The 27,665-nt window shown below is 47.6% G+C and overlaps 1 protein-coding gene across 17 annotated transcripts in view; it reads right to left on the bottom strand.

Moving 5' to 3' along the window:
* The window catches only part of shaker (potassium voltage-gated channel protein Shaker), a 182,191-nt gene that overhangs the window by 19,497 nt on the left and 135,029 nt on the right, over positions 1-27,665 (bottom strand). For all 17 annotated transcript variants that reach the window (XR_011173405.1, XR_011173395.1, XM_069115210.1 and 14 more), the window contains one exon: positions 3,704-3,827. Coding sequence is in view for 15 of the 17 variants with exons in the window: in XM_069115210.1 (XP_068971311.1) it covers positions 3,704-3,827 (124 nt within the window). In the remaining 2 variants the exon portion in view is untranslated. The remainder of the gene's footprint in view (positions 1-3,703; positions 3,828-27,665) is intronic.

The following is a 27,665-nucleotide window of genomic DNA, read 5'->3' as shown; positions in this document are numbered from 1 at the left end:
ACAGTCTAAACCGAAACACAGCCGGCGCCAGGGAAAATCTGTGTCTGAGCTACCGATCGGACGTGCGTATGCTGTTAAACCGCTAACGGTCGGTAAAGAGTTAAGCAGCTTACCGAACTTGCCAACCTGTCCATTGTACATCACTAGTCTTCTACGCGAAACGAAACCCATCTGATTTCGCTTAAACTTGAATAAAGTTTGAATAAGTTTCGCGGTGCACAGCTATTTATAGTAACCCGGAGAGCGATCAGCTCGCGTGGGAGTCTATGTTTGAAGAATGTTAGGAGAGCGGATAGATAGGATGGGTCAGTGAACCCTCTCGGAATAGTTTGCTTCGTTTGACGAGTGGTTGTTTGAAATCGTACAACTTGGAAGCGTCGGACGAGGCAAGCTAGAAACAGCTCGTTAACGCGATTCAAACACCTTCTTCGAGAAGATTTGCAGAGCGTTCGCGGTGACGGCCGGCCGATACTACCACGATTCAACGATGATCGTGGTTAGCCAGTGTGCGGCAACGTAATGTCAATTACGAGGGGGAAAAGGACAGCTCGGGCGCGGCTGATTTGTTTTGGCTCAAAAACCAACCACTTTCTTTCGATGCTGCTGGCCGCCGCGGAAAACTAATAAACGAAACTAGGCTAATTGCGTGCTGCCATTAGCACGATTAAGAAGAAAAAGAAGAAGTATCGGTTATAACTGTCGCGGAACGACCAGCTTTATCGATAATGTCGGTCGAAAGACCAGCGTCGCCAGTGCACGGCTACACCGTCGCTCTTCAACGATCGCATCTCGTCCAAGGATTGGCAACTAAGTGATTGCGGATTTTGTCAATACCACTTAATGACAAAATCCGCAATCACTTAGTTGCCAATAGTTCTCTTGGCTTCTGGCGAGGCAAAGGCGTGTATCTCGCGAAATTATTGAAATTGCACGAACAGATGTTTCGTTAAATATCGAGTTTCGCTGGTCGAGCGAGGGGAACAAGCTGCCGTGATTTCCCTTTCATTTCGATAATGAGAATCTTTTGTATCGACTGAGAAATTTACCTGCTTTATCGTTATCGATGGAATCGCGAGCTGCATTTGCACGGGTACACACAGATTCGAGGGAGGAAAGTTGTATGGGCGTAGGGGGTTTAGGCGGGGCATAAAAATCTATTATTTCGAAAGTGCAATTAGTCTTTTTGAAGATGATAGCGTGCGATTGGATTGAAAGGACGGGACCGCGGTGCATCAGGATGACGAGCGGCCCGTCGAGAACAGAAATTGGATTGGATCCGCGAACACACGCGCGTGCATCGTCCACCGACTGCACCGTTCGATATTTAGTCGCGTTATCGAACGTCCGTGAGTGGTCACGATTTTTCACGGCGATCGTTTTCTGTGCTCCGCACGTGTCTCCAATTTGCAATTACGTTGCGACGAGAACGAAACCCGACGAGGATAAACAAACGGTAAAGATACAATGCACAGTCTGCTGGTAATTTAGAGAACAAAGATCGTAGAATACCCGACGAAACAAAGAGCAATAGTCGATAAATCGGTTTTCATAATTTCGCACGCGCTGCCAAATCGCGTTCGCAACACGCGATAAGGAGACAAGAAATATGGAAGGAGTGGACGAGGCGGTGAACGATCGGCATGGCGGATTTTTCCACCAACGATCGAACGGTTTTACTGTAATTGGCGCAATGCAGTCGTGTCATCCACGAGGACAGATAATTTCGTTCACACAATACGACCTTGGTACTATATTGCCCCTGATTCCAAGACGAACTTGGACGACTGCCAAAATACGGTCTGTAGGTCACTTCGTGTCTTCAGATAATCTTGCCTAGTCGAAAAGAAAAGAAGTATACGGAGGAACGCGCAGCGAGCAAACGGCGCCAGTCGTTGACTGAAAAACGCGTGGAAATCGATCTGAATGCGGCCCGGGCTGGCTGGTTAACGATCACATCGCAACTAACGATATATCCTATCACGACGATTGTTTACTCTGCAAGCGAATCCAGAAACGATTTACATCGTTCTCTTTCGTTCTTTCTCTCTCTTTTACGCTTTTACTTCTTTCCTTTGACATATCGAGACAAGTACGTTTCGTTATTCCGGACAATTGCGATCAGATACGGGCGGCAAGATTTTTCTGTGAAGCTAAGTTGCAGCTGGTAGTTACGAGGCTATGAATTTCGACTGCAATTATCTGATAAAACGGTGAATGGAAGAAACGTGAAAGGTAACTGGCGCCGTTTGTCACTGTACGTTACAAACACAGCGCAGAAGAAAGCGCGACGAAATTTACATTAATTCGATCGGTTTGTTTGAATCTCCGGAGTTTCAGCCACGTCTTCTATACCTTGCGCTCCTCGGCATAGTTTCATAGTCGCTATGATAGTTAACACTTTGACTGCCACGCCGAAATTACGTGTTTCGCTGAGGACGCCATGGGAGTATTTTTATTATTCAAAGCATATAATGGCAAAAGAATAATAAATTGATGATGTAAGACAACATTATTCCCCAATGGACCGTTTATCTTATTGGTGGTGACGGGTGACCACCGTGGCGCCTTGGTAACCGTTGATAGCTACATATTACAACAAGGCTTCGTTTATTTCAACAAACCATTCGCATTGGTTATTTTGACGTAAGCAGAACGTGAGGAATATATTGTTGAATCGTGTAGAAGATATTAGTAAACAGTATTATGACTATTTTTATGATTTCGACGAAACATTCGACTGAAAAGGTAGAGGTCCGGAAAAAAATTGTTTCTGCTAAAGCAGTGGGTAATGGTAGATTACAACAGAGGAAATGTGCTGCAGATTTATCAGATCGAATGATAGTATGTTCTACACCACATAGAAGAACTCTCGTGTGGTATATAAAATTAGCTTTAGAGTTATTGTTAACGCGATGATACTCTATAAACAAGCAACAAACACAAAAATCGGTGTATCAAATTTTAGAATGGCACTCGCAACGCACCTTACACAGTGCCATTCACCAGAGCTGTCAAATATACTTATTCGACAAAGATTGCGACACGAAATGCAGAAGAAAGAAGGGCAAGCGTACCTGGCACGAAAATATTGCAGAGAGTGGTATAAAAAAAATATTAAACAGTTAGGATGAAAAATTGCTAAGAATCGGACCAAAAAGGTGACCACCTATCGTCCAGATTGTACTGATGAGCCACGTTTATGTTTAAAGTGTTTTAACACACTGCACCGTTAGATGCAACATTTCTTCTCATTTTTTTTTTTTATTGACATTCGAGTAAAAATGTTTAATTATTCAATGGGGCACTTTTTGTTTCAAAGTATCTTCTATTTATCAGTTATATTCAAAATGCCCTAACTGTTAATTTTCATACAATTTTTACAATTGTTAGAAGTTGAATATACGTGGGCCATATATGGTCCACGTGGCAGTCAAGTGTTAATTGGATTGGAAAATGAAAAAGAAATTGGCCAAAATGTAAATCGTTACTCGACAAGAACGTTCGCCGTCGTTCCTACTCATCTTTCTTCGTACACTGATATTCCTTTGATCTTCGCGAAGGAAACGCGACAGACGTTCGACACTCGTCGTGGAAACACATTGTAACAGCGTATCCGAGGGAAATCCGAGTCGAATCGAAAGCGAGTGCTACGTGCAGCCGCCACAAGGTGGACAAGAGGCAGTAAGAGAGTGAAGATGCTCACGTTAATGACGACCCTCTCGCAAAAGTCATGATCGTGCGGTATGGGCTCGAACTGCGTGACGCCTGTGTATTGGGTGTGTGGGTTCGGCCCATCCTCGTCCTGGCTGCTGAGTTTCGGCAGCGATCTGAAAAACAAAGACAGCCGCGTGGTTAAAGTGTCCGCGGATCACGGCCAGCGATAATAAATACATATGTACATACACGAAACACGCTGCTTGTATATAAGACGTACAAACGAAAACTAGGTTGCGCTACCTCTGCACTGCTAACAGCCCCTATACCCAGCTATTCTCTTAATGAGCTACTAGACTGGTAAGCCACTAGGTCGACAGCCTAGTAGACTGCGATAGCTTGATAGATCGGCAAAGTGACAGATCGATCAAGAATTAACACCGATCGAGCTACTCGATCGCTAAAGTGGATCAATGGAATACATAGACACACAGACATAGAGAACAGGAAGCCGGTAACATCGGCTATCGATGGCCTACGTTCGTTAATTAGCCGTCTACTGCAGTGGAAAATCTAGGGGCCAGGGCTAATGCGATTCGACAGATCGCCGACACAGAGAGAGAGAGAGACGCACGTAATTGCAGTGATGAACGAAATCCGAACGACTACGCTTACGGGTTCACGCGATGTTCCAGGGAACGTTGACAGGACGCGGGGAATTTTTTCCCCATAAATCGGCCGGATCGTCCAGTTCACCGTCTTTTCTCGAAAGAAGTTTGCGTGACCCACGCCGTGGAAGAAAGCTGCGGATCCATTTCGAGCGGAAGTTCGAGGACCGCTTGTCGTGCGACAGGCAACACGCCAGTTGGTTACGCAAATCTTAATCAACACTCGCCCATGAGCAATTGAAATAACGAGTGTCAGGCTACGAGCCAGGAATCCGCGTTACTCGAGAATCATTGTTTTTCAGTCGTTCACTCCAACACAGGTGTGACGAATATTCTTTCGCAAGCGAAGTTCCACGTGGCTCGGTTACCTCGTTCAAAGCCAAGTCTCTCTCGAGCTTCGAAAACTGCGATCGCGTTTCCTTATTTCGCTGCTTCCACGGTGATTTTAATCGTTCGATGATACGATGGTTCACGGATGATCATTGCTTATACGATTACAAAAGATCATCTGGAAACCTTTGGCTGGAAATTTTCCTCTTTCCAAGGAACCACCTTCCATTTGGGTAAAATGAAAATGTAAAGATATCGTGAAACTTACGGCTCGATCTACCGCTTCGTACGAAATTCTATGTAGCTTTCGTAGCATCGAGCAGATCGCACTTGTCTTGTTGCATTCGCACAACCATCGTAAGAGAATGCTATATGCGTCGTTGCGATTAAGTTGAAACGAATGTGACGATGTGAGCGAAACGACCGAACGTTTCGGAAAAGAATCACCGAGCTTTCGCTGAATTTCCTTGTGGAAGGGGAGCGAGGATGGTGAAGAGGCGGCGTCGAGGTGTTGCACGAGCAAAGTGGGAAGGCGCGAGAAGAATAAAAGCGAAAGAAAACGGGAAGTATGAGCGAGATGTGCCGCCAAACAGCATCTCCACGCTCCACTTGGCGGGGTCGCGATGGTCCTGGGTCGATTCCCGACATTCTTCTCGCTGTTGCGCACCGCTTTTTCCTTCGAAATGTCTTCTGTTTTAAATCGTTTCGTTGCATTGGAATTTTCCGATTTTTTCATTGCCACCTTCACGGAACAGCGTTGGTGTTAAACTAACTTGTTTAATTGTTATCGCGCCACGGACGAGTTCTCGAAGACGATGGCGGTGTTCTTATCGTTCGCCACAGGCGAGCATTGTGCTCAAAGACAAATGTTTCTTACTCGCACTACTCGTCGTAGGTCGGCAGCGATTCCGGCGCGAGATAAAGGACAGATTAGCTGAGGAAACGCAACGATTCTCCGAGTAATGAATCGTCTACGGGCATCGCGCCACGCCGAACAAAGGAGAGCTTGGTGGGACGAATTTTCCGGGTTGAAAGCGCTTTGTTAGTTAGCTGCGGTCGCTGCTCGATGCCAGATGCTGTTCTCGGACCTTTCGTAAATTCCTCCTCAAAGCCGCTTTCCTCCAAGTGTTTCACGTTTTCTATCCACGGTATCGCCTAGCTGTCTCCTCATAGAGATCGACGAGAATATTTCTCCGATGAGGAGATTCGATCAAGAAACCCATTTGCATGAATATCAAACCGGTAAGTTTACGCAATTTCCGGCTAACTATCTCGATGGAACCACAACTATTCCATTAAAATACGATTTTCTCACCGCTGTCTACGTAACTTCTCAGAACGTAACGTAGTTACGAGTTGAGAGATGCGAATTTTACAAACTGTACCACAAGTAACATACGTCGTGTAAAATATGGAAAATATTAATTATCAGGTGAGACATGTGTAAGGACGTGAACCTATATGTTAAGTTGTCTGGGAAGTGTGTTTCTTTCGCAAACGTGTTTTTTACAACAATGCACCTTCCTTTCGGCATTTTCTACAAGAAACAACTTCAACTTTTATGTATAAAAAAAGACAAATGTGTTAGGTTGCCCGGAAAGTGTTTTTTTCGCAAACGTGTTTTTTACAACAATACACCTTCCTTTCTGCTTTTTCTACAAGAAACAACTTCAATTTTTATATATAAAAAAAGGCAAATGTATTAAGTTTTCCGGAAAATGTCTTTCCTTTGAAAACGTACCTTTTACAACAATGCACCTTCCTTCCGGCAATTTCTACAAGAAACAACTTCAACTTTTATATAAAACAACTTCAACTTTTATATACAAAAAAAACAAATGTATTTGGTTGTCCGGAGTGTCTTTCCTTTGAAAACGTACTTTTTACAACAATGCACCTTCCTTCCGGCAATTTCTACAAGAAACAACTTCAAGTTTTATATAAAACACCTTTAACTTTTATATATAAAAAAAACAAATGTATTAGGCTGTCCGGAAAGTGTCTTTCTTTCGCAAACGTGTTTTTTACAACAATGCAGCTTCATACAAACGTGAAACCAAGTCTGTGAAATGTCGTGGTGTTTATCTCAACAGAACAAAATCGATCATACGCAATTCGACATAAAACAAAAAACGTTGTGCGTGTATTATTTCCTCATAAAACGAAAGAAACTTTTCGGACAATCAATACACTACGTAGCGTGGATGGGTTTGCCAGTAGATTGAGTCAATTGGCGTCAGACGCTCGAGCCTGACACTGCTCTGATTACACGACAATGATGAGACACAAAACACGAACGTTTCCTCGAATAAAAAAAGGAAGAGCCTCGTAACGGCGATCGATGTGACGATACATTCGGCCTGCGGCCGCATAAAAATCGATATTTCAATTTTGTCGTTTAATTACCTGCCACTACAGCCAACTATTTATCAAAGTTTGTCGATGATGTAAGTGGTGGGGAAACTTGACGCTGCGGTTCCACGCAACACAGAAGAAAATATAGAGCCGCACATGTAACGTACGAATTAGTTCATTGCGATGGATATGGTTTATTCCTAGAGCACCGATGACAGTCGATGCACTCTGTGCAGTCGGAGCGTAACTGAGAATAGCTTGATGTGTCGCAAAAATAGATACGCCGTGCCGCCACGATGCATCCACGAGCACGTGTTTCCTCTCGTTCTTCGGTTACCAGAACCGACCGAAAAAACATTTAGTCCGTTCACGTCAGCTGATCCTTTGGAAAGCCAAAACCAGTGAATGAACGGCATGGCGTTGCTTGCAATTTCATTTTCTTATCGAATTACTTTAATTCGAACGATTAACCCTTTGCAGAGACGATACCTAGTCCCTGTTTATGCTATATTTCGACATCTTCAATCGATGAGAGTGCAATATTGGTTCGTAAATTGGTTCCAAAGCTCTTTGTGTTCTTTGTTAGGAAGTGTAAAGTGTTATAGACTTTAAAATGGAGATAAAATATTTAATTCCATATCCCTTCGAAACTATGGTTCAACTATGGTGTTGAAACAACGTCTCTAACGTTTGTTCGGATTCGACGATCATGGCAAAAGTATTATATAGTTTAGAAACCCTAAAAAAGTGGTTTTCGGAAGTGAAATTAACTCAAATGAAGATGAACTTGATTTTGAACTGTTGAAAAACGAGATTAATTATATCAAGAATGCATCTTGGTGAATGCTTTATAAGTTACAGTACAAAAAAATACAGAAATTAATATTACAAAATTATATTTTCAAAGATGTAAATATAGATAAATTATTAGAATATAATGATTTTGTAAGTTAATTTGTATATGAAATCATTTTACACTAACTGTAAGACACGCGTCACGTATACGCTAAATCATCCGGAGTAGCTGCTATGCCCGGCCGAAAAAGTCCTCGAGTGCAAAGGGTTAAAATTGATACGCCTTGTTGGTCATGCGAGCGTAGCTATGTCACTCGATTTGTAGTTACGCGACTCTTCCTGTCGACAAGGAATTTTCTATTTTCGCGATTCTACACTATCGATAGGATTTTCTTTAAAAAGCGCTCCGATCTCCATTGACGGGTCCCCGCTATTACAGCGAACATGATAAATTCGCAAAGTCAGCGTAGTCGTTTCGACACTGTGAAACCTGTTCAGCACGATGTTCGAAGAATTTTATAGTGTACGCTTTTCACGCGATGTGCAGATATATTTTGCTGAAAGGATTAATTCGGATCCGCTCGTTAATACGTAGCGCGTATACGCAGCACAATGGAGGCATTCTACCGAGCGGTGGATCAACCGAGACAAAAATAAAAATAAAAATCCAGCTCGGCGAATCATTGTTGTCCGCGTTGTTACAATGCTATTGTTCCTGTCAGACGATCGTCCATAGAAGTCAATTAACAAGCACTCGAAGGGACTGCAATTAATATTCTCAACTTTGATGTTCCCTAATTGGGGGAACAACCGTATTCATCGTCCCCTTTTCCATCCACCGGATCGTATTTCCGTTAAGATGCAGCAACAAGGAAGAGTGCAGCGGGTTGAATGAAAACCCATTCGCATTGTCAGCGTCGCGAAGAACAGTTTATTTCCAGTCGTCAATGGGAACGAGCGAGCGAGAGAGAGAAAGAGAGAGGGGGGAGAGACTGCGGGGAAAAGGACTCGTTTCGAAGCCCACGTATCCGAAGAGCGACTGAAAATAGCGCGTCGCTTCGCGGAAATAACGAGTCGGACGTCTTGTACCGTGACCCAGAAAACATGTGCTCTGTCGTTGTCCAGCGATTTGAAGCCCGCGTGCAACGACACCACGTCCCACCACGAGAATATGAACGACGCATCGCTAATTAACAGACACGCACCGTCCTCGTTTCACGATCGGCTGCGCGATGCGCATTCTGTCCCCGTGAAAATTGCAATTTGTTTCTGTTGCCTTCGTATCGCAAAGTTAATCGCACGTTTCTTCGTTTTCTGATCGCGTCCTCCCACAACGCACGGTCATCGGAGAGAAAAAAAATTACACGCTCGTTAGACGTTAAATGGAATTATACGACGTTGATTAAACCGCGCGGTAAAAAATTGGTCAGGGCAAACTATTGGGTCTGGCAACTAAGTGATTGCGGATCTTGTCATTAGGTAGTAATGATAAAATCCGCAATCACTTAGTTGCCAAACTCAATAGATGTTACACGACGATCCTGCGGATTGAAGGCTTTGCAACTGCACGCGTAACGCGCCCTTCCGATCCGAAACGGTGGTCGGTCGGCTATCATTTATCCGCGACGAAAGCAGAAACTACGTAATGTAGATGAGCAGGTCGTGAAAACAGGCGTCAGTGGCGAAACATCTGGCGAAACGTTGCAGGTATATTTCAAGTGGACAAGCCTCGCATCCGGAAGCCTCGGCATTAATAGAAACACAGCTCGTGAAAATCGAAAGAGCACGGAACGTTGGCAAGTTTGTTTTATTTTCTGCAGCATTGTTGTGTTTCGAAATGCGATATGTTTGCGTACGACTGGATCCTGCTCGGCTGGAGGAAATCCAGCTAGTTTCACTAGGCGGATTTAAAGCTTCTAAATGTCAAGACGTCACTCGGGGTCCTCGCCTTTTATATTTTCGTCCGTTTACTCGGATACGTGTGACTGGATAGAACCGTTTTTAGACGCAACTCGTCGTACGAACGAGGTGCGATCGGTTGGTCAGAAATAGCACGATATTTAACGAGCGAAGCTTCGCGTGTTTGTTGACGCGTGTTTTGTATTTGAAAGGCAGGGCACGCGGTATAACCGCCAAGGTGCCATAAACGTTTCTATCTTCGAAACTGAAAGGAAAACATCGTTCCGAAGATACACGACCGATAAAGAGTTACTTTTCGCAACAATTCGCACGGCGATATTAAACAAACAACACGACGCAGCCATTCCGAACCTGGCTACACTTTGTTCTCGAAATTACATCGAACGTCTGTCTGAAAGATTCTGAAACGTGACAGCTCTACCGCTGTCATTTAAAATGACACGATGACCGATGGAAAAATTAAATTACAGCTGAGCGGATTTGTGATAGTTTCGATGTTCTTCGAGATTCCGAAGTCCTATCAGTTTCTTACTTCGCACTCATATTCCACACCATCGATCGAACAAACACTTAATTAGATGTTGCACTACACGTAACTACGCGATCTCGCCAACGCCAACGAAAGATTGGCCGCGGTCAGTCGATCGGAAATACGGTCGAATTGCCCTTGATCCTCTCCACGATACACGAATACTATTTCAAAATTACGAGCCGAGTAGTATCTTTCGGAATAGGCCAGCTATCGAGGCGAGTAACGACTCTGTTCGTTAGCCTAACCGGGGCAAAAGTGGCGTGATAGAGAAATGGAATACACGCGGTTTACGATCCACCTAACTGCCATACGTTTTACCTAGATCGTTGCATATCGTTTTGTCCTGTTACATCGACCAATTGTCTTTCATCGTTTCTGCTTGCGAGTTCGAATGGTCAGACGACAACACGGCCAAGTTAATCCACGGAGATTCTACTTTTGCCAACTGATATTCCACTTTTTGCTGCAGACGCTGGAATCACTGGGCGAATCAGCAATGACCCCACGGCAGCGTGTAGGATTACGTGGAACACGGGTCTGTTGGCATCCGGCGAAATGAGAAACGACGAAAGTCTGGATTCTTCTTACACGGCTTTTATCAACGAGCATCGTAGCGAAACAGAGAATCGGCTTCTCATATTTGTCCGACTTTCTGTAGCTTTTTGTCCGACGTAATAACGTTACAACGTGGCCTTTCTTTACTCGCCGTGGAAACCGGTACAATTGTTAGGCTACAAATGCCTCAGGAAATCATCGACTGTAAGATACCTGAAAGCGCCTTCTTTCCACGAAAGCGTAGTCTCGTTTCAGGTCCGTTGAAGATCTGAGAAGAAATTCTCCGAGCAAACCAATGTCGCTCCGACTTCAGTTATTGTCAATTATTTGTCATTAGGTGGTAATGACAAAATCCGCAATCACTTAGTTGCCAACCTAATAGTATACACGTACGTACACTTTAATTTTATGGAAATCAGCCGACAGGTTTCCTATGAAAACCGACGAGACATTCACGAGAGTCGCAATTCGGACACGGTTTGGCATAGGTCGGGCGGAAAAATTCTAAAAGCCAGCCTCGATAACCATTGGCCTAGCTTTCATTGCAAAGCTACAGCGTACCTACGAAATTGCACTTGTCACCCATATTCGTGTGACAGGAACGTTTCTAGTAAGGCGGTGTCACCCGAATGCGGGTGACACTTATTTCACTACTTGCGAAGGATCGTCGTAGGTATTTGAAAAGATATTCCACAGGAAGTAATAAGACTATTGAATTGTTATAAAAGTAATACGAAAATGGTTTATTAAGAAAATTATTTAGAATGTAAAACTTTAAAGAAGAAAAAACTCGTGCCGTGAAAACGCAAGTTCCCAAGCTTACCCCGAGCGAATCCGCGTACTTGCAGACGGAGGCCGCAAATAGAATTAACTTGCGGCTGAAGGTGATGGTCGGCTCAGGTATTATCAATTACACGCTGACACGTCTGACGTTTGTCTTCTGTCGGTGACTGCAGTCCGCCTTAATAGGCATCGAACGTTACCATTACACAACGTACAGAACATCAGGAATATCGTCGAGTCGCTATAAATTGGACAGTGATAGGCAAAATTGGTGGCGTTGGACCACGAGTGCCGACTGTGCCGCAGGATATTTTCCCAGGACGCCTGTCGGTGAAGATATCCGGATGAGAGGGAAACGACGAGTAACAGAGACATCGACTGAGGAAGAAGTTTTAGTGGCGGGGGTTTTCACGAATTCGTGTCGAATTGTGCCATGCGGCGCGAAAGCGCTGTTCTTTTTTTCGTTTATGCAGGTGGTTTAGGATTATTTGAAAGAGTAAAAGTAATTACGAGAGGAAACCCTGATATACCTCGCGACGAGCTACCAAACATCGCGACACAGTTCGCCACAGTACGCGAACAGCGCCGCGGTTAACACTTTACAGATTGATAGCCGATTAATCGGTTTTTTGTCACCGACGCTTACCGACCGGTAGCCTATTAATCGGCTTTTTGTCGTCGACAGTCTTTTTCATTATTTGAGCAGTAATTCGTTATTTAGTACTAAGGTACCTTACTCAGTTGCGTCAGTTGCGTTGCTTTATAAACTCGCACAGTTTTATACCAATTTGAAAAACTTACCGTTCGCGTTGAACGAAAAAAATGGTATTGAAGAGTCTAAACCGAAACAGAACCAGCGCCAGGGAGAATCTGCGTCTGAGCTGCCGGTCGGGCGTGCGTATGCCGTTGAATCGCTAGCGGTCGGTAAAGTGTTAAGCACAACGAGGCTTTCGCTGAACGTGTTGAACGGGTTCGATGCTGTTGCGATATTTAAGACGAAAATCTGAATTTCAGTGCTTGGAAGATTAAAAAATAAAGAAGTTAGTAGGTAATATTTTAGTCGCGGTTGCACGAGGAAGATCGACGGACACCTCGTCCGCGAAAATAGGGTGGCGCGTAATTGCCGGTCATCGGAAGCGTCGATAGTTTCTCCCGCTACAGGCCGTCACGGTCGTTCCGAATGGCCGTCTTATGTAAACGCTCGTTATTTTCTTAGCTGGATGTTGCGTGGTTCTCGTCTGATTCGCTGCACGTCCCAGGCAATTAATGAGCCGCGCTGAATCGCGATTCACGGCCACGTTAAAGAAGCTGCGTACGTTGAACGACGTACACGGAATGCACGTTTGCCTACGGAATTGTCGTGGAAAATGTTAGATGCACGCGAACTGATATTAAGGAATTTATGGTCGGGCGTTCAGAGAAGCTGTCGCCATTGCTGCATCCAATTATAATGCGTTTCTTTGAGAAAATGTACGCGTGATGTGCGTTCCAAGTGCGGAAGCGCTCTCCTTCGTTTACTCATTGGCTGGTAAACAGCTACCCTATCGTTCCGAGCAAAAATAGAATACAAGCGTCCTCGATATTAAAGCGTGCATTCGCTGCTACAATTATATATCCGAAGAAGGAGATGCTGACAAACGTGGCGGACGTTTTTCAGCCACGGAACACGCAAGCGCGACGGACGTTACGGCGAACGTCAAACCTATCGGGTTGGCAACTAAGTGATTGCGGATTTTGTCATTAGGTGGTAATGACAAAATCCGCAATCACTTAGTTGTCAAGACAATAGAAACTCGTAGCTAGCTGCGTTACCACGTCGACCTCTTGCCATACTTTTACGTGTCTGAGCTTTAACGAGAAATTTGAGCGAAACCTGAATATCACGAGTGAAGCTCGTCATCTAATCTCATGTCAAACGTGAATATCACGAATCTCACTCGTAGTGTAAGCCTCCGGCCAAGTATGAACGTATCGAACATTGTCTTTTTTCTAAACACGGCCGCGTCATCTACTCAGTCGCACGATTTCATGTTTCAAATTCCGACATTCTGTCCGCGTCGCTTCGACTCTTTTCCTGACCATTCGGCCGCAACGTTCGCGCCCCGATTCTTGCGAGTTTAAACTTTTACGTTCTAAATAATTTTTTTAACAAACCATTTTCGTATTACTTTTACAACAATTCAATAGTTTTATTATCTCTTCTGGAATATCTTTTCAAATACTTACGACGATCCTTCCAAGTAGTCAAATAAGCGTCACGCGAATACGGGTGGCGCGGCTCTACCGGAAACTTTGCTGTCACTCGAATACGGGTGACGTGTTAACACTTTGACTGCAACGCCAAAATCACACGTTTCGCTCAGGACGCCATAGTGTTTCAACACAGTGCACCGTTAGATGCAAGATTTGTTCTCATTTTTTTTTTATTGATGTTCTAATAAAAATGTTTAATTGTTCACTTGTTATTTCAAAGTATCTTCTATTCATCGGTTATATTGAAAATGTCCTAACTGTCAATTTTCATTCAATTTTTACAATTGTAAGAAGTTGAATGACGGTCATCAATGACCACCGTGGCGTCCACGAGAAACCGTGGGTCATATATGACCCACGTGGTAGTCAAAGTGTTAATGTTATGGCAATGGGTTAACTTTTCCTTATCGGCTGTTCGCTTTCTTAAGCTCGTGCGACCAATTGCACGCTCGCCGAATTTACAAACGCGCCCCGTGTTCCCGATGACCTTCCCTCGCTGTTGCCGAGTATCCGTGGCGGAGACCTCGTTTTGAAAATCGTGCGCGTGCATTCGTGCTGCAGCATAATCCAGTACAGAGTTGACCCACATTAAGAGAGATCAGCGGCGAAACTGTGAGAACGACGAAGAGAAAAGCTGACACCGCATGCATCCCCGAGGCTCGCTCTAACGTTCCCTAGCGGACGAGGTAGATGAATCGAGGTACTAACGACGTCTTCGTCGACCCCTGAGATCGTGCGTTCTCGAGAACCGCGATGGTCATCGAGGGCATACTCTGTCAGCTCGCTTCGAGTCATTAAAGGTTCGAGCTGTTAGACGAAAAGGCGGCCTCCCGCCGCGCGTCGCCTGATTTCCTCGAGCACTGCACTTACTTCGAGCATCGAGCGTTGCCAAGAGCGCCGGAAAATTCGATACTGCACATTTTTTCCACGCCATCGTCATCTGCGCCCTACCAGTGCTTCGATCCAACATCGAACTTGCACTCGTTTTAGCTTTCCAAACGCTAAGAAATCGTTCCTTTCTTTCTCCCAATTTTCAAACATTTTGCCGAGTTCGAACGAGGGAAGACGGTGGAATTTTCGAACAGGCAGAGCGTCGTCATTCGTTCGACGAAGACGCTGGATACGCTGTAGTTTGGTTCAACGTAATTAGCAATGCTGAACTCGGGTAATGCAGAAAGTCAAAGACTAGGGAATGCAGAACACTTGCTTTTGTTGGAAACCTGTACGAGGATGTAGAATAATTGGTAATAGTAACGAGGTTTACGAGGCAAAACGAACAAACACGAATGATCGATCCGCGGACAGGATTTTGCATGCGCCACACTTAAATCGCCGAATTCGTTCCATTTCGAACCATTGTCCGGAATGAAATCGCGTTTAACGATGCGTACTCACGTTGTCTGTCTGTCATCTGTCTTTGCGCTTCAATGGCAAAATTCGCCGTCTCGTTAACCAAGAATAACATACACGACAGTTTCAGTAGACAGCTTACTGAAAAACCGTACATAAAATGAACAAAAACGATGTTTGAACCAGCAGCTAATATTTCCATAGTTTTTCGAAAAATTGTAATTGCGATTTCTTTGAGCAACTTTCTGTACGTAAACGTGCCAGCCTCGCTTTCGACGTCAATTGCACCACTTATTCTCGTTTACCTGAATTAGCTGAAAAGCAGTAGCGTATTGTCGTGGAGCATGAACGCAGCCTAAAATTTATCGCAACCACTTTGCGGTTCGCACGGTCCGCGGAGGCTGAAGACTTGCGAGGCAAGCGAGCATTTTCCAAGAGCTTCAGGACGGTTGGTTCGGCGAGGGCAGCACACACGTGCTTCTGCAGAAGCACGCGACCACTGGAACAGGCTTGTCACAGGGCAAACATTGGCGAGTGCGGGCCGCCTACGCGCGTTCTAACGCACAACGCGAAAAACCAAGCAAAAAACCGTCACTCGACCGAAGGCGAGAACAGCCGCAGCAGCCACTTTCTGCCGCGTGCATTCCACCGTGATGCCCTCGCAAGTCCGCCATCCACCTTTTCCTTTGGAAAAACTCGCCGCTGCTTCAGCCTTTTTCCCTCCTTTTCGCGGTTCGTCGCACGAATCTCGTTCGAGTAAGCAGATATCCGTATGCGACATTAGCTTCGTTTCCGGGCCGAACCCTTTCTTACTTCGTGTGTCACACACGAACGAAACAGACGAAGGTAATACGCTGTTAAATCTGACAATCACAGTCGTTGTCACATTGTCATTGTGTGGCAATTTGGCCCACAGCTATTCGGATAGAAAGTTGTGTAATTTGTTGCTGGAACTTTTTTACCTTCGTACGTTGCATTTCTTACGAATGTAGAGCGTTTCGAGGAAGCTTGCGCAGGTTCCAAGAGAAAGTCAAAATTACCTCGTAAATTAATTCAATTTAATTCGTCCTGCTACTTGAGAAAGCATGGACTTTGATCGATTCCGTTAATCGAGTTAGCCTAGTCGATCGTAATTTTCGTTATTGTCTTCTTGCTGCCTCCCCCTCTGCTCCTTCCGTGTCCGACTTTTCCATTGCGAATTTTCCTTCGAACGCAAAACTCGCGCGAGCTTGGAAAAGTAGTTTCGCGAGTTTCTGTTCGGCTACACGCAAACACCTGGCGTTGCTTTCTCGCTCGTTAGTTCATCTTCGCGTGAGAGATTCGTAGGCAAATGGCGATCCATCCTACTGCAACGATGTGGATGCAGCGCGATACTCGATCGCGACCAAAATTATCTAGCGAAACAGCCACCGCCCCGGTGTCTATCGAAACGCCATTACACGTACGCGCCCCACCGCTGGGGTAACGTTCATAAATATTTATGCAAGTAGTGGTCGTAATGGACCCATCAGCGAACACGTCGAATAGACGGCAGCTCTCGTTAACATCATTTGTTCATCGTAATCAATTACAGCGAACGCCACGTTCTACGCTCTTCGATATTCAACGTAGCAATCGGCTTCGAGGCTAGAAATGCTGGCGCGTTGAAAATCCGACAAAGAATAGCCGCCTCGCCACGTAAATTCCAGTCGAGATTCTCGAATATTACCGTGTTGTCTTTGGAGAAGGACGGAAAGCGAGTTCTCACGTATACGCGACACGCGGAGACTAACGCGCGTTGCGCGTGCAACGGATGCTTTGCGCGGTGTCCGAACGTCGCTGAGCAACGTCCGGTTATTTTTAGAGACAGCCGACCTTTCCAGCAGTCGATAATTTCTGGCGAAAGTATTAGCGTAATTGGTTCGCGCGTCTCGGATCTCGGTGAAGAGGAGTCGAAGGAGCGGCAAGGCGTTGCTACATGGCTGAGGTTTATTTTCTCGAACACGAGTCCGACTCTTGTGTAACTTTCGAGCGCGTTGTACGAAAGGAACGCGTGCGTTTAACGAAAGGATGGACCGTTCGCGAATTTCGATTGGGAAAAGTCGATACGGAAAGTGGAATTGTCTGTCGTTGTTGAAACGAGCTATGACGAAGTACGTGACGTGGACGCGTTGTCGAAAAATATCGCGACGGAGCGTGGAAATTTCTCGCGCAATTACGCGCACCAACGAAGGCAAAGGGAACCGGAAAGAAAAACGGGGTGTAAAAATCGAACGAAATAGAAAATCAAGAAATTCTGGCGTGCTACGGAAATGGAAAAGAGAAACGAGGCGACGACAGAAAGCAAATATCGAATGTCAATATGAATTGCCGGGTATAAAATTGTTACATGTATTACGCTTCCGGATCGTTGGTCATTTGTTCGCCTCCCTTCGGCCATCAGCCTTTGCCGTGTGCACGGTAGCGGACACGTACACAGGCAGGAGCGAGAACGCGGGCACAAACGAGGCGTGAAACACGGGCCGTCGATCACGCGAATCATGCCACCAACCGTAAACAGGAATAGATACGACTACGTTCTCGTAGAAAAACGAAACGAGCGGATGGAGATACGGTTGTCGGTATCGCGGCCGTATCCACCCTTTTTCCTTCTCGCCATCGCCTTCTCCGTCTGTTTGCTTGTGCCGCACTTGAGCCCGAGTCGTAAACGTATTTTAGTGGCGATAGCTGCGCAACGTCCCGTTGCTGAGATAAACTCGAGTTACTCGTTAGAACACGCCACGTTCCGGACATTCGGATACCTCGTTTTGTCCGACCGTAGCCATCGCGTGAAAGCGAAACGTTCGATTATTGTGTGGCGATCACGCGCACGTTCCTATTCTTGGATCTGCGGAATCGCGATCGCTACGGCAGGCGCATGGATCTCTCGGTGTAGTAAGAGAAATTCGCTGAGAAGAAGATCTAAAGAAACCTAGTCTAAGCATTCGCATCTACGTTCGAGCGATCGGTAGTGTCTAAAATAGCAGCTGTGGACTAACGAGCTATCACTAAGTGGCTACGCGAGCTTAATAACTGAAAGGGTACAACGCTTAACGCGTACAACGTTTAAACCGTGTCAGTCTAACTGCACTACGCTAGATCATGAACAAATGCACCGTATGAACGGTGGCGGACGATCGGCGGTTTTTGATACCGCGTGTAACATAGTAACGATATTTAACAGTAACATAGTAACAGTATATAACAGTAGAGAATGGTACAGAATAGTACAAAGTGATAGAAAGAACGTAAGGTGTTGTTTGGAAGTTAATAACGCAGGTCCGCATGCAAAAAAGGTAACTTCTGACGATCGACCGATCGAAAAGATAGAGAACGAGAGACGTGGATGGCTAGTGGTCGTACCTCGTGTCCCCGTGTTCCTCCGCACTATTCCGGTGGGGGCGTAGGTCCTGCCTCGGTTTGAGGACAGGGGTCAGCCCCCATTTCTCGATGAACTCGGTGCGGGAAATCTTGGCGCTTCGCGGCGGTTACGAGAGGGGGCGGATCCCCCTCCCGAGCCCCATGCCCCCGAAGAGCGGTGCACCCCCGCACAACACGCACCCGATGATGCTTCTCCACTCCTCTCCACTTCGCTCTCCTCCTTCTCCTTTTATTTCTCCTTCAACTTCTCCTACACCTTCTCCTCTTGCTCCTGCTCCTCCTTTTCTCCTCCACCTCCTTCTTCTCCGCACCACTACCAACTCACGACTCTGCGACTCGCAACCCCGTAGTACGTGTGTTTCGGTACACCGGTAGTTCTTGGCTCCTCTCGAGTTCTCCCTTGCCTTTTTCCACCTCCTCTCCCCTCCCTTTCCACCTCCCTCGCGCTCCTCTACCTTTCCTTTACTCGCCGCCCCCAACCCGCCCTTGCCTTGTCTATCGCATACCCTCCTCTTCTCTTCTTTCTCTTACCCTCCCTCTGTCCCTCTCGTTTCCTCCTTCCCTCCTCCCTTTCGCTTCGGCCTTGTCCAACTTTGTTTGCTCTCTCGCACCAACACCAACGGACACCGACACGAGACCGATCCACCACGAGGAACCAGCACGAGCACTATGAAAAACGATCACTGTGACGCGAACACCAATGATCAGCGACGCTAAGAGGCAGCACCAGCAGCGCAGTCAGTAGCGGCAGCAGCGCACAACACACAGCCACCTATCAAAATGGCTGCTCGCTCTCTCTTTCCTTTCCTTTTCCCTCTTTCTTTTCCTCTTTCCTCAATCCCACCGAAAATCCATTCTCCACCGTTTTCCCTTCTCTCTTCGTTCTTTTTTTTTCCTTCTCCTCGATCGTCCTCCTGCGTTTCTCCTTTCTCCACTCGCCGTTCTCCTTCTTCTCTCTCTCTCTCGCTCTCTCTCTCGCTCTCTCTTTCTTTCTCTCTCGCTTTCCCCCGTGTTTCCCTTCTATCGTTCCAGTCGTTTAACGTTTACATCTCCATTCGCACTCGGTTCGCTTCTTATCGCCTATCATTCGCTCACACGCTCGTTCCTCTTCGCTATAATAATACCTGGCACCCTTCTTTCAGCAGCGCACTCGCACGCTTGCACACGCACCCTTCTCGCTCGATCCTCCCTTTTACCGTGACGGCGCGTTCTTTTTATCCGCGCACAACAGTTCGCCAGTCTGCTCGCCGCGTTTCGATCGAAAGAGAAAAGAGCAACGGCGGACTGTCCAAGGGAGGAGAAAGAAAAAGAACGAAGAGATACGCGACGTGGCAAACGGATAGGAGAGAATAGACGAGAAGAGAAGAGATGAGACGAGAAGAGAAGACATACAGGAACCGTTAACTGACGCGGTACGTTCCGTTACTCTGACGCATCGTTCACTCGCGATCACTGACGGTGGTGGTGTCGGTGGACGGGAGAAGCGAGCGGAACGAAAGCGGGGACGACGACGACGGCGGCGACGACCACGACGACCACGACGACGAACGAAGGTACGAGAGTGGAGAGGCGGGTCGAGCACGGTGGCATCCACGGCGCACGAGCCATCGAGATCCGTTCGACGCGTAACTACGGCCAGGCGAACGAGACCGAGTTGTCAAGGACGACAACGCCTTCGGTCACGGGGACGACCACGACGACGGTCATAAAGAGGACGACGAGCTACGGAAGGACGCGAACGGAGGCCGCGACACGCGTCTCGTCGTCGCAGCAGCGCGGAAAATCTCGATCAAACGGATCGCAGCCGGCCGACTGAAGCGCCTCCACCGGGAGGCACCTATCATCTGAACGCACCGTTCGGTACACTGACACACTGTGCGATCTTTCCGCGGGTCTCCTTCCTTTTCGCTTCCCTCCTCTTTCCTCCCTTCCTTCCTTCCTTCCTTCCGTCCTTCCTTCCTTCCCTCCTCCTTCCTTCTCGCCTCTTTCCTCTTTTCCTTCTCGCTCGCCGTTTCGGATCGCCACGCACGTACCCGTTTCTGTCCGATCGCCCCGCTCGCGCCTGCCCCCTTTCGCTCTCGGCCTCGCTCGCACGCGCGCCTCACACCCGACCACGAGGACCACGGACCGACCGACAGAGTAGTTTTCCGTTCCGTTCCACCTTTGCGCTACGCCGACGAGAACTCGTCTGAGAAACCTACCGCCACCGCTTTACCTTCCGCACACGCTCGCTCCTTCTTTTTCTCCCTCCCTCGCTCCCTTCCTCCTTCCCTCTCTCCCTTCTCACTCTCTCTCGCTCTAGCTCTCTCTGTCCGTCTTTGTCGTATCCGAAGCGCCAGTGGAGGATACGCGGTGGAAGTTGGCGCCGGTGGAGGTGGGCCTCGTTCGTAATACGGTGGTGGCGGTCGCGCCGCTGCTGCTGCTATCGGTGGTGGTGGTGGTGGTGGCAGAGAAGAGATCGCCCTGCTGCTGGCAACTACCCGACAAAGAAATATCGCGAATAGAAGGCGCGGTGTTGCAACAAAAGCTCGCTATAAACGCCAGCCACATCCGTTATGCCTACTTTTCTCTTCACCGCTGTTTTTCTTTTCTCCGTTCACCCTGTACCCGACTCTACGCGTTCTCCCCTTCTATTCCTCCTCCCCTCCACTTGCTTATAAACCTGCGCTCTTCCACAAATACCTCGTTGCCTCTCTTTCCCTCCCCCTCGCGCTCTCTCACTCTCACTTTTTCACCTGCACGACTCTCCTTTCTCGCTCGCTCCAAACGTCCCACCCCACCACGCTCCCACCCACCGTTCCTCTCCCTCTCGCCCGCCCCTACTACCCGCCTGCTCGCCTTCTTTCTCTCTGTTTCGTCGTTCGTCTCACGAAACCATACGCATCTGCGAGGCAACGAAGTTCGTCGGCGGACTATCGCGCGCCGATTACGCGCTTATCCGCCAACCTCGATGAGCACCCAACGTGCGACTGACGAGCGTGCATTGGCCCGCTGTCGGACCTGTGCTAACCTGCAACGAGAAACGCCTGTCCGATCACACGACGAACAAAGGAAAATTCGCTACGCGATGATCGTTGGACGACCAGCCAGCCTCGCGACAGCGTGAAATTTAGCGAGTGGAAGCGCGATACGCTGTCCCTGGAGAGGAACGCGACTTAGTCCGGCATCGTGGGGAGCACGAGGTTTCGACTATAGGCACGAGGAGATCAATGGCTGTTGCGTAATCATGCTGGGCAACGAGGTGTACCCTCTGCCACCCTCCCCTCGAGCATCCTCGCGACCCTCCGCAACCCCACCTCGGCCTCCAGCCCCAGTTCACGGTCCTCCTTCTCCCCCCTCTGCGGATAAGGCAGACCGTTGGTCGCGATCGAGCACGCTGGCAAAAAGTACTCGTTTCGAATGGTCTTTCGACGACCATGACAAATCGGGCCGCAGGTCATCCGGCTGCTTGCAGATACGTTCGTAGCCTAACGACGTTCGCAATAACAACGACAACGACGACATCGACAACGATAAAGACGCTCGTCCTCGTGAGTTCTCGTATCCGTTCGTCGGCCATGCGCCATTTGTTCAACGCGCGCGCTCAAACACGACCGCGCGCGCACTCCTCCCGTGCCGACTTAGTCCACCGCCGCGCCGTTCCCTTTCTTCTTTCCTGCTGTCTGACTTTTTTCCCTTTGCACCACTTAATCTTGCGCCCGATCCTTCTCTCCTGCCAGCGATCGCTATTTCTCCAGGGGACTTTTGCTAGCGTTGATCGATAGTAGTCGCGCTTCTCTGTTCGCCCAACCAAACACCGACGATACCCGATCCTGCTCGCTTTCGAATTTCCTCATCGACCATGCAATTCCATGATTTCTCACGATTGTTGTATCCTTCGGAATTTCAAGGACTTGCGACTATCTTCAAAGCAACATTAACATACCGATCTCTTAACCTGGTTTCGAGTTGTTGAAAAAAGTTACACGAACGTAGAACAACGATTGTGTATCGTTTAGAACGTATGCCCGTGTCACGTGCTCGATCAGCTTAATCCGTCACGTTGAAAGCACGCATTTTAGCCTACGCTACGAGCAATACTCGGCGAGAAGCGAACGTCTAATCGATATTTCCGTTCATTAAGAGTACTAACGATGAAATACGAAGTTGTATCATTAATGGATACAGGCGTTGTATTAGTTCCGTTAGCGGGCAACGACTGGCTGCGCGAATTCCACACTTTCCTGCTTTTCGTTGTACGAAAGCTCGTGCTATTGGCGTGGCCGTGGAAATTTGATAATTTTAATGTCAGATGTAAAACTGTACATGTATACGTTATTGGTCGCTAAACGCATAACCGTAAGCACGTTCCCAAAGAATATCGATAAGTTACGAATGTAGAAAAGCTGGCTGTGAAAAATGGAATTGCGGAACGAACGTGGCTTACGTAAGAGGACGATCGCGCTCCAGCGCAAAGCATCGGCGAACAGTAACGAATCGCAAGCCGTAATTCGCACGATATTTCCAAGGAAATTGTATAACGCTGACGTCAGCGAAGACATGGCACGTAAGATATTTCGGTTTGCAGGCGCTCCAGCCTCTCGATTCGTCGATTTCTTTCGGCCCGGCGATGCAGCCCGCGATTCTCTTGAAATTACGAAACCCGATCGGGTTTCCCCTTTGGCTCGCAAGTCGCGCGAGCAACGCGCGCCTGGAAGGGTTACAAAGCGGGCCGACAATCTGCCAGTTCATCTGTGACTTGGCGCGTTATTTGCCGCGAATAAAGCGAGACGAGAACGCGGAGAAAAACGCCAGTGGCGATCGATCGGAAAGCTGCGGAGTCGCGCGGATGAATCTCGCCGTTTCGTTTCCATTGCTTTCTCGGATTTTCCATGCGACAGAAATCGACGACTGAAATCTACAACGCGGCCGCGTTGCTCGATCAATGAAGTCGAACTCGGCCACATTGGCAAATCTACAGGATTCTCTTTTTTTTTCTTCCATGTTTCATCCTTGGTTGCCGTGGTCCCTCTACTTTTTTCCCGCCTCGCCTGCACGGTCTCGCATCGATTTACAAGATGGAGTACGTCGTAGTGACACCGGATAACGTTGGCCACGTACTCCTCTAGCTTTTCATACGGTTGCCGCACGATATTTCGCAGTTCGCGTTACTCGCTAACGAGTAAGAGGTATTGGTGCTACATATTCATGTCGGATTATGAATGAGTGGCCCACGCGTGCACCACTGCTATATTCTGCCTCGTACTACCTGCCACGCCATCTACATTTCTCCAACAGTGCTACCATACCGTTGGTTAAAAGTGGCTGAGCCAGATACGTGTTAATACCTGACGATTTCCAGCAGACCTACGCACACGCTTTCGCTGGCTATCCGTTCGTTCGATCGATCGCACCCATTCATTGATCGCCGCTGTTCTTGTATTTTAATGTCCCTGCGCCTTTCGCTATTTTAACACGTAAACACAAACTTTAGCCAAACGATCGTTCTTCTTGAATCGGTGGCTGCAACTTGAAGCAACTCGGGCGGACAAGTTCGCAAAGTCTCGAGAGATGAGACAAGCGAGCATCCGAGGACGAATTGGTTGGTTGGTTTACATCGTCGCGCGAGTTATTCGCCTGACGATTCGAGACAGAGGAGATGGGCCGTAGAGGATCGCGGAACGCGAAGCGAACCTCAGCATCGCCGTGCATGGTGGCTCGCGTCTCTGGCAAAAGATATTTTTCAAGTAGTTTGGACTTGAGATTTCTGAGTGAAAAATCCGAATAACGAGCGAGTAAACGGTCCGTTGGTGGTTCACGCAGAGAAAAAAATTGCCTCGTTGGCTGGTTAATATCTGGCACGAAAGGGATACGAATCAACTGGAAAGTTCCGTCGTGAAAATAGAATTCGAACGTCCCTGAATCATTTCCGGAAAGCCTATCCTCCGAAGGGATTTTCCAATCGATAGCGTAACAAAAACAACTTCGAACTCGGCCTAACGATCGGTGACGCTTAATTAATCCCCGGCAAACGTTTTTCAAGCCGGCGTTCCCCCGTGTAACGAGTTTCTAGTCCGTGCTGCAGGTTCATTCATCGAATAAGAAAAAAAGGCGTGCAGCTGGTCGGGTAAATGGGTGGAAATCAATGTCGGCGGCCCATTGATCGAAGAGGCGGTTCGATCTCGGCTGGTCGGTCATTGGAATTCGCCCGTTCCTCCTTCGTGACTTCCATGACACCATCGTGCCGACCTACATCGCTGCGACGCGACGTACCGTTCCATGTAAGTAGACGAACCCTCCGTGAAACTTCGGGTCGCGCTCGACCCGGCCGGAAGGAAATGGAATAGCATGTGGCAGCATTGCAGTGTAACGGCATTGATCTCACTTTCTCTTTCTCTCTCTCTCTCTCTCTTTCCATCTTCCCTCCTCTTTGCGCGCGTTAAGAATCCCAATAACCAGATTATGCGATTGCCAGCTGCGTCACCGGCCACTTCTCGTCTCGTTCTCCTCGTTACGCGTGTCATGCCGCGCCAGAACAGATACCAGCAACATCCAACAGCGGCAATCGAAAAGGATTACGTCTTTGAAAACGTTCTTGCGCTCTGTACGATACCTTTTACGACGTTTAGTATCTTCCTCTGTCGTTCTTTTTCTTCGCGCGCTATTATCGCGCTTCCTGCCTTTCGAACGTTTAGCCTACTCGTCCGAACGCTGTTAGCCGGTCTATCTTTCTTTTCGTTACGTTTCCAACGTCTTATCCGTCGCGCAATCATCTCCTATTTTCCGGCCACTTCCGTTTCTCCCTACGTGACCTGGCTCACCGTTTCTTCCGGCTTCTTTATTTCCTCCTCTCGCTTTATGCAAATGCCCCCTGGCTACCACGAGCGTAGTCTGGTTCCTAGTCTTCCCGTCTCTCGTTCTTCCCTTTTTACCTTCGCTGTCCACCTTTCGCCTCGCTCCTTATCTCCGCGTCTGTTTCTTCTGCTATAATTCAAGTCCCCTCCTCATCCCCCTCCTCCGTCCTACCTTACCAGCTCCCTCTCGCACCTGTACGAAACTCCCCGTTGCACCCACCAGCCTGTGTTCGCGCTGTTCGTTTCTCTCGCTCTCTTTCGCTCTCTCCTACAGCCCTTTCTACTCAGCCTGTGTTTGTCTCTGTCCAACACACGAAGAACCCTCCTCGTCGCACTAACCGCACGCAATCAATACATCCCTCTCTGCCGACCCTCGCCCCCCTCTACGAGGGACCAGCCACCCCGCCGTCACCCCAACAGCTACTCTTGATCCTGGCCCTTCACCGGCAACTCCCACTTTCCAGTTTCTCCTTTTTCATTTGCCCCTATTCTCCTCTTCGCCTTGTCTCTTTCTCTCTCGTTTTTTCATCTTTTTCCTCTGCTTTCGTTTCCACACACTTTCTACCTTACCATTGGTAAGCTCCTTCTTCCTCCTTTTCCACCATGTCCCGTCAGCTGATCCATCTACCGACAGCGTGCTCGACCACCATAAAGCCAAGGTCAGTGCATGTTGCAGTAGCGCGTGCCGGACCATGGAAGGCACTCTACTACTTACACGAAGCGTAGCGTTTCTCCGACTGAATCATCGCGCGCATTTTCATCTTCCGATCTTTTCTTCCTTCGTCCTGTGAGACTCGTACGAAGAAATCTGCTGCGATACTCGGAGTCAAGCCAACCTCGGAGCGAGATAACGAACGTAAAAGAGAAGCTTTGAAAGAAGCAACCGATGCAAAATATGAATAAACTGAAGGTTCCTGTAACCTAAAACCCCTTAACGAGATGCCAAGTTTCGTAAATTCTAATTTTTCGATTCTTTCGTCCTCGGACGTTCTCGATGATCGAAGGTCCGAGATGTCGAGCGGCCAGTCCGCTGCAAACGAACTAAGAAGCGGCAGAAAAAGTCGAATTAAAGAGTTTATCGGTACCTTGGACGCCCCTCTTACAAATTGGCAAAGTTTCGTTGAAATTCAGGTCGGCCACTTCCCTCGGTCCGAGCTTCTTTCTCTATCCAGGTCGGACCCTACACATGGACCTTGCTACTTGCCTCGTGGCTGGCGGCACACCTTGTACAGATCTGCGCTACTTCAATTCGCCGATCAATTCATCACGCGCATTTGACATTTAAAAATAAATAGAATATCACGACCTTGCCACAAATTTGAAATTATATGTTTGAAACTTTTGCCATGGCTATTGACCATGATTGGACCGAGGATCACAGAGTGGAAATGGGACGAAAGGAAAGGGCGAAGAAAAAATGGCAAAGATGGTCCAAGAAGGAAGTTTCGTCGTCGTAATAAAATGATCTCCGAAACTTCTTGCACTATGCCTTTATACTTCATTCCACGATTCTTCTGCAACATCCTGACCTTTGCAAATACGTTCAAACGATACCATAGACTCCACGTCTTCCCATTGTCAGAGATACAAAGTTTCCTATAAGGTGGACGTTGTTCGTTACGTATTTCTGGAAGAAAAAGAACCGCGCGCAAAAGTTTATCCGAGTTTCGTCGCGTGCGTTACGACAGTTAGTCAGATCGTTGGACAAACCGATCTAATTCAGGCTTCCACCCGGAAACGGGCGTTTTGCGTAACTGCGAATAGATTGATTAGAGTTTCGCGTTACAGAAATCAGAGAATAATTCGGCCAGGCAAATATTTCCGACTGGGTGTATCCTGTTTGTTTGGGGGCGGGGGCACTGGAAGCAGCTTCGTTTCGCGGCCGGATACGACGCTACAATTACTATGATAAAGGACACGATAAGATTGAAGCGTGGCTGGAAAGCGACTCGAGTTCTAGCGCGGAGTACAAGCTACGCGCAACACCAGACTGCGTCAACTTTTAACGTTAAACTTTAAACCTTCTAATTACTTCCAGCTAAAGTGTGTTTTAAACGTTAATTATCCGCGATTTCAGCTAATTAATGAACTTTATGAACGCTCGCGGCAACACCAAGTTGAACGCAGCTGCTGATAAAGTCGAGTCGAATGTGGCCGAGCAAGATGCGACAGGGAAGAAAAATGGAAAGACAGATAGCGTAAGGAAGATCGCGAAGAGAGACGATGTACCGATCGAAG

This window comes from Bombus flavifrons, chromosome 1, assembly GCF_040668555.2.
Source record: "Bombus flavifrons isolate JBK064 chromosome 1, iyBomFlav1_principal, whole genome shotgun sequence".
NCBI lineage: Eukaryota > Metazoa > Arthropoda > Insecta > Hymenoptera > Apidae > Bombus > Bombus flavifrons.
This window is presented reverse-complemented; position numbering and strand designations above follow the sequence as displayed.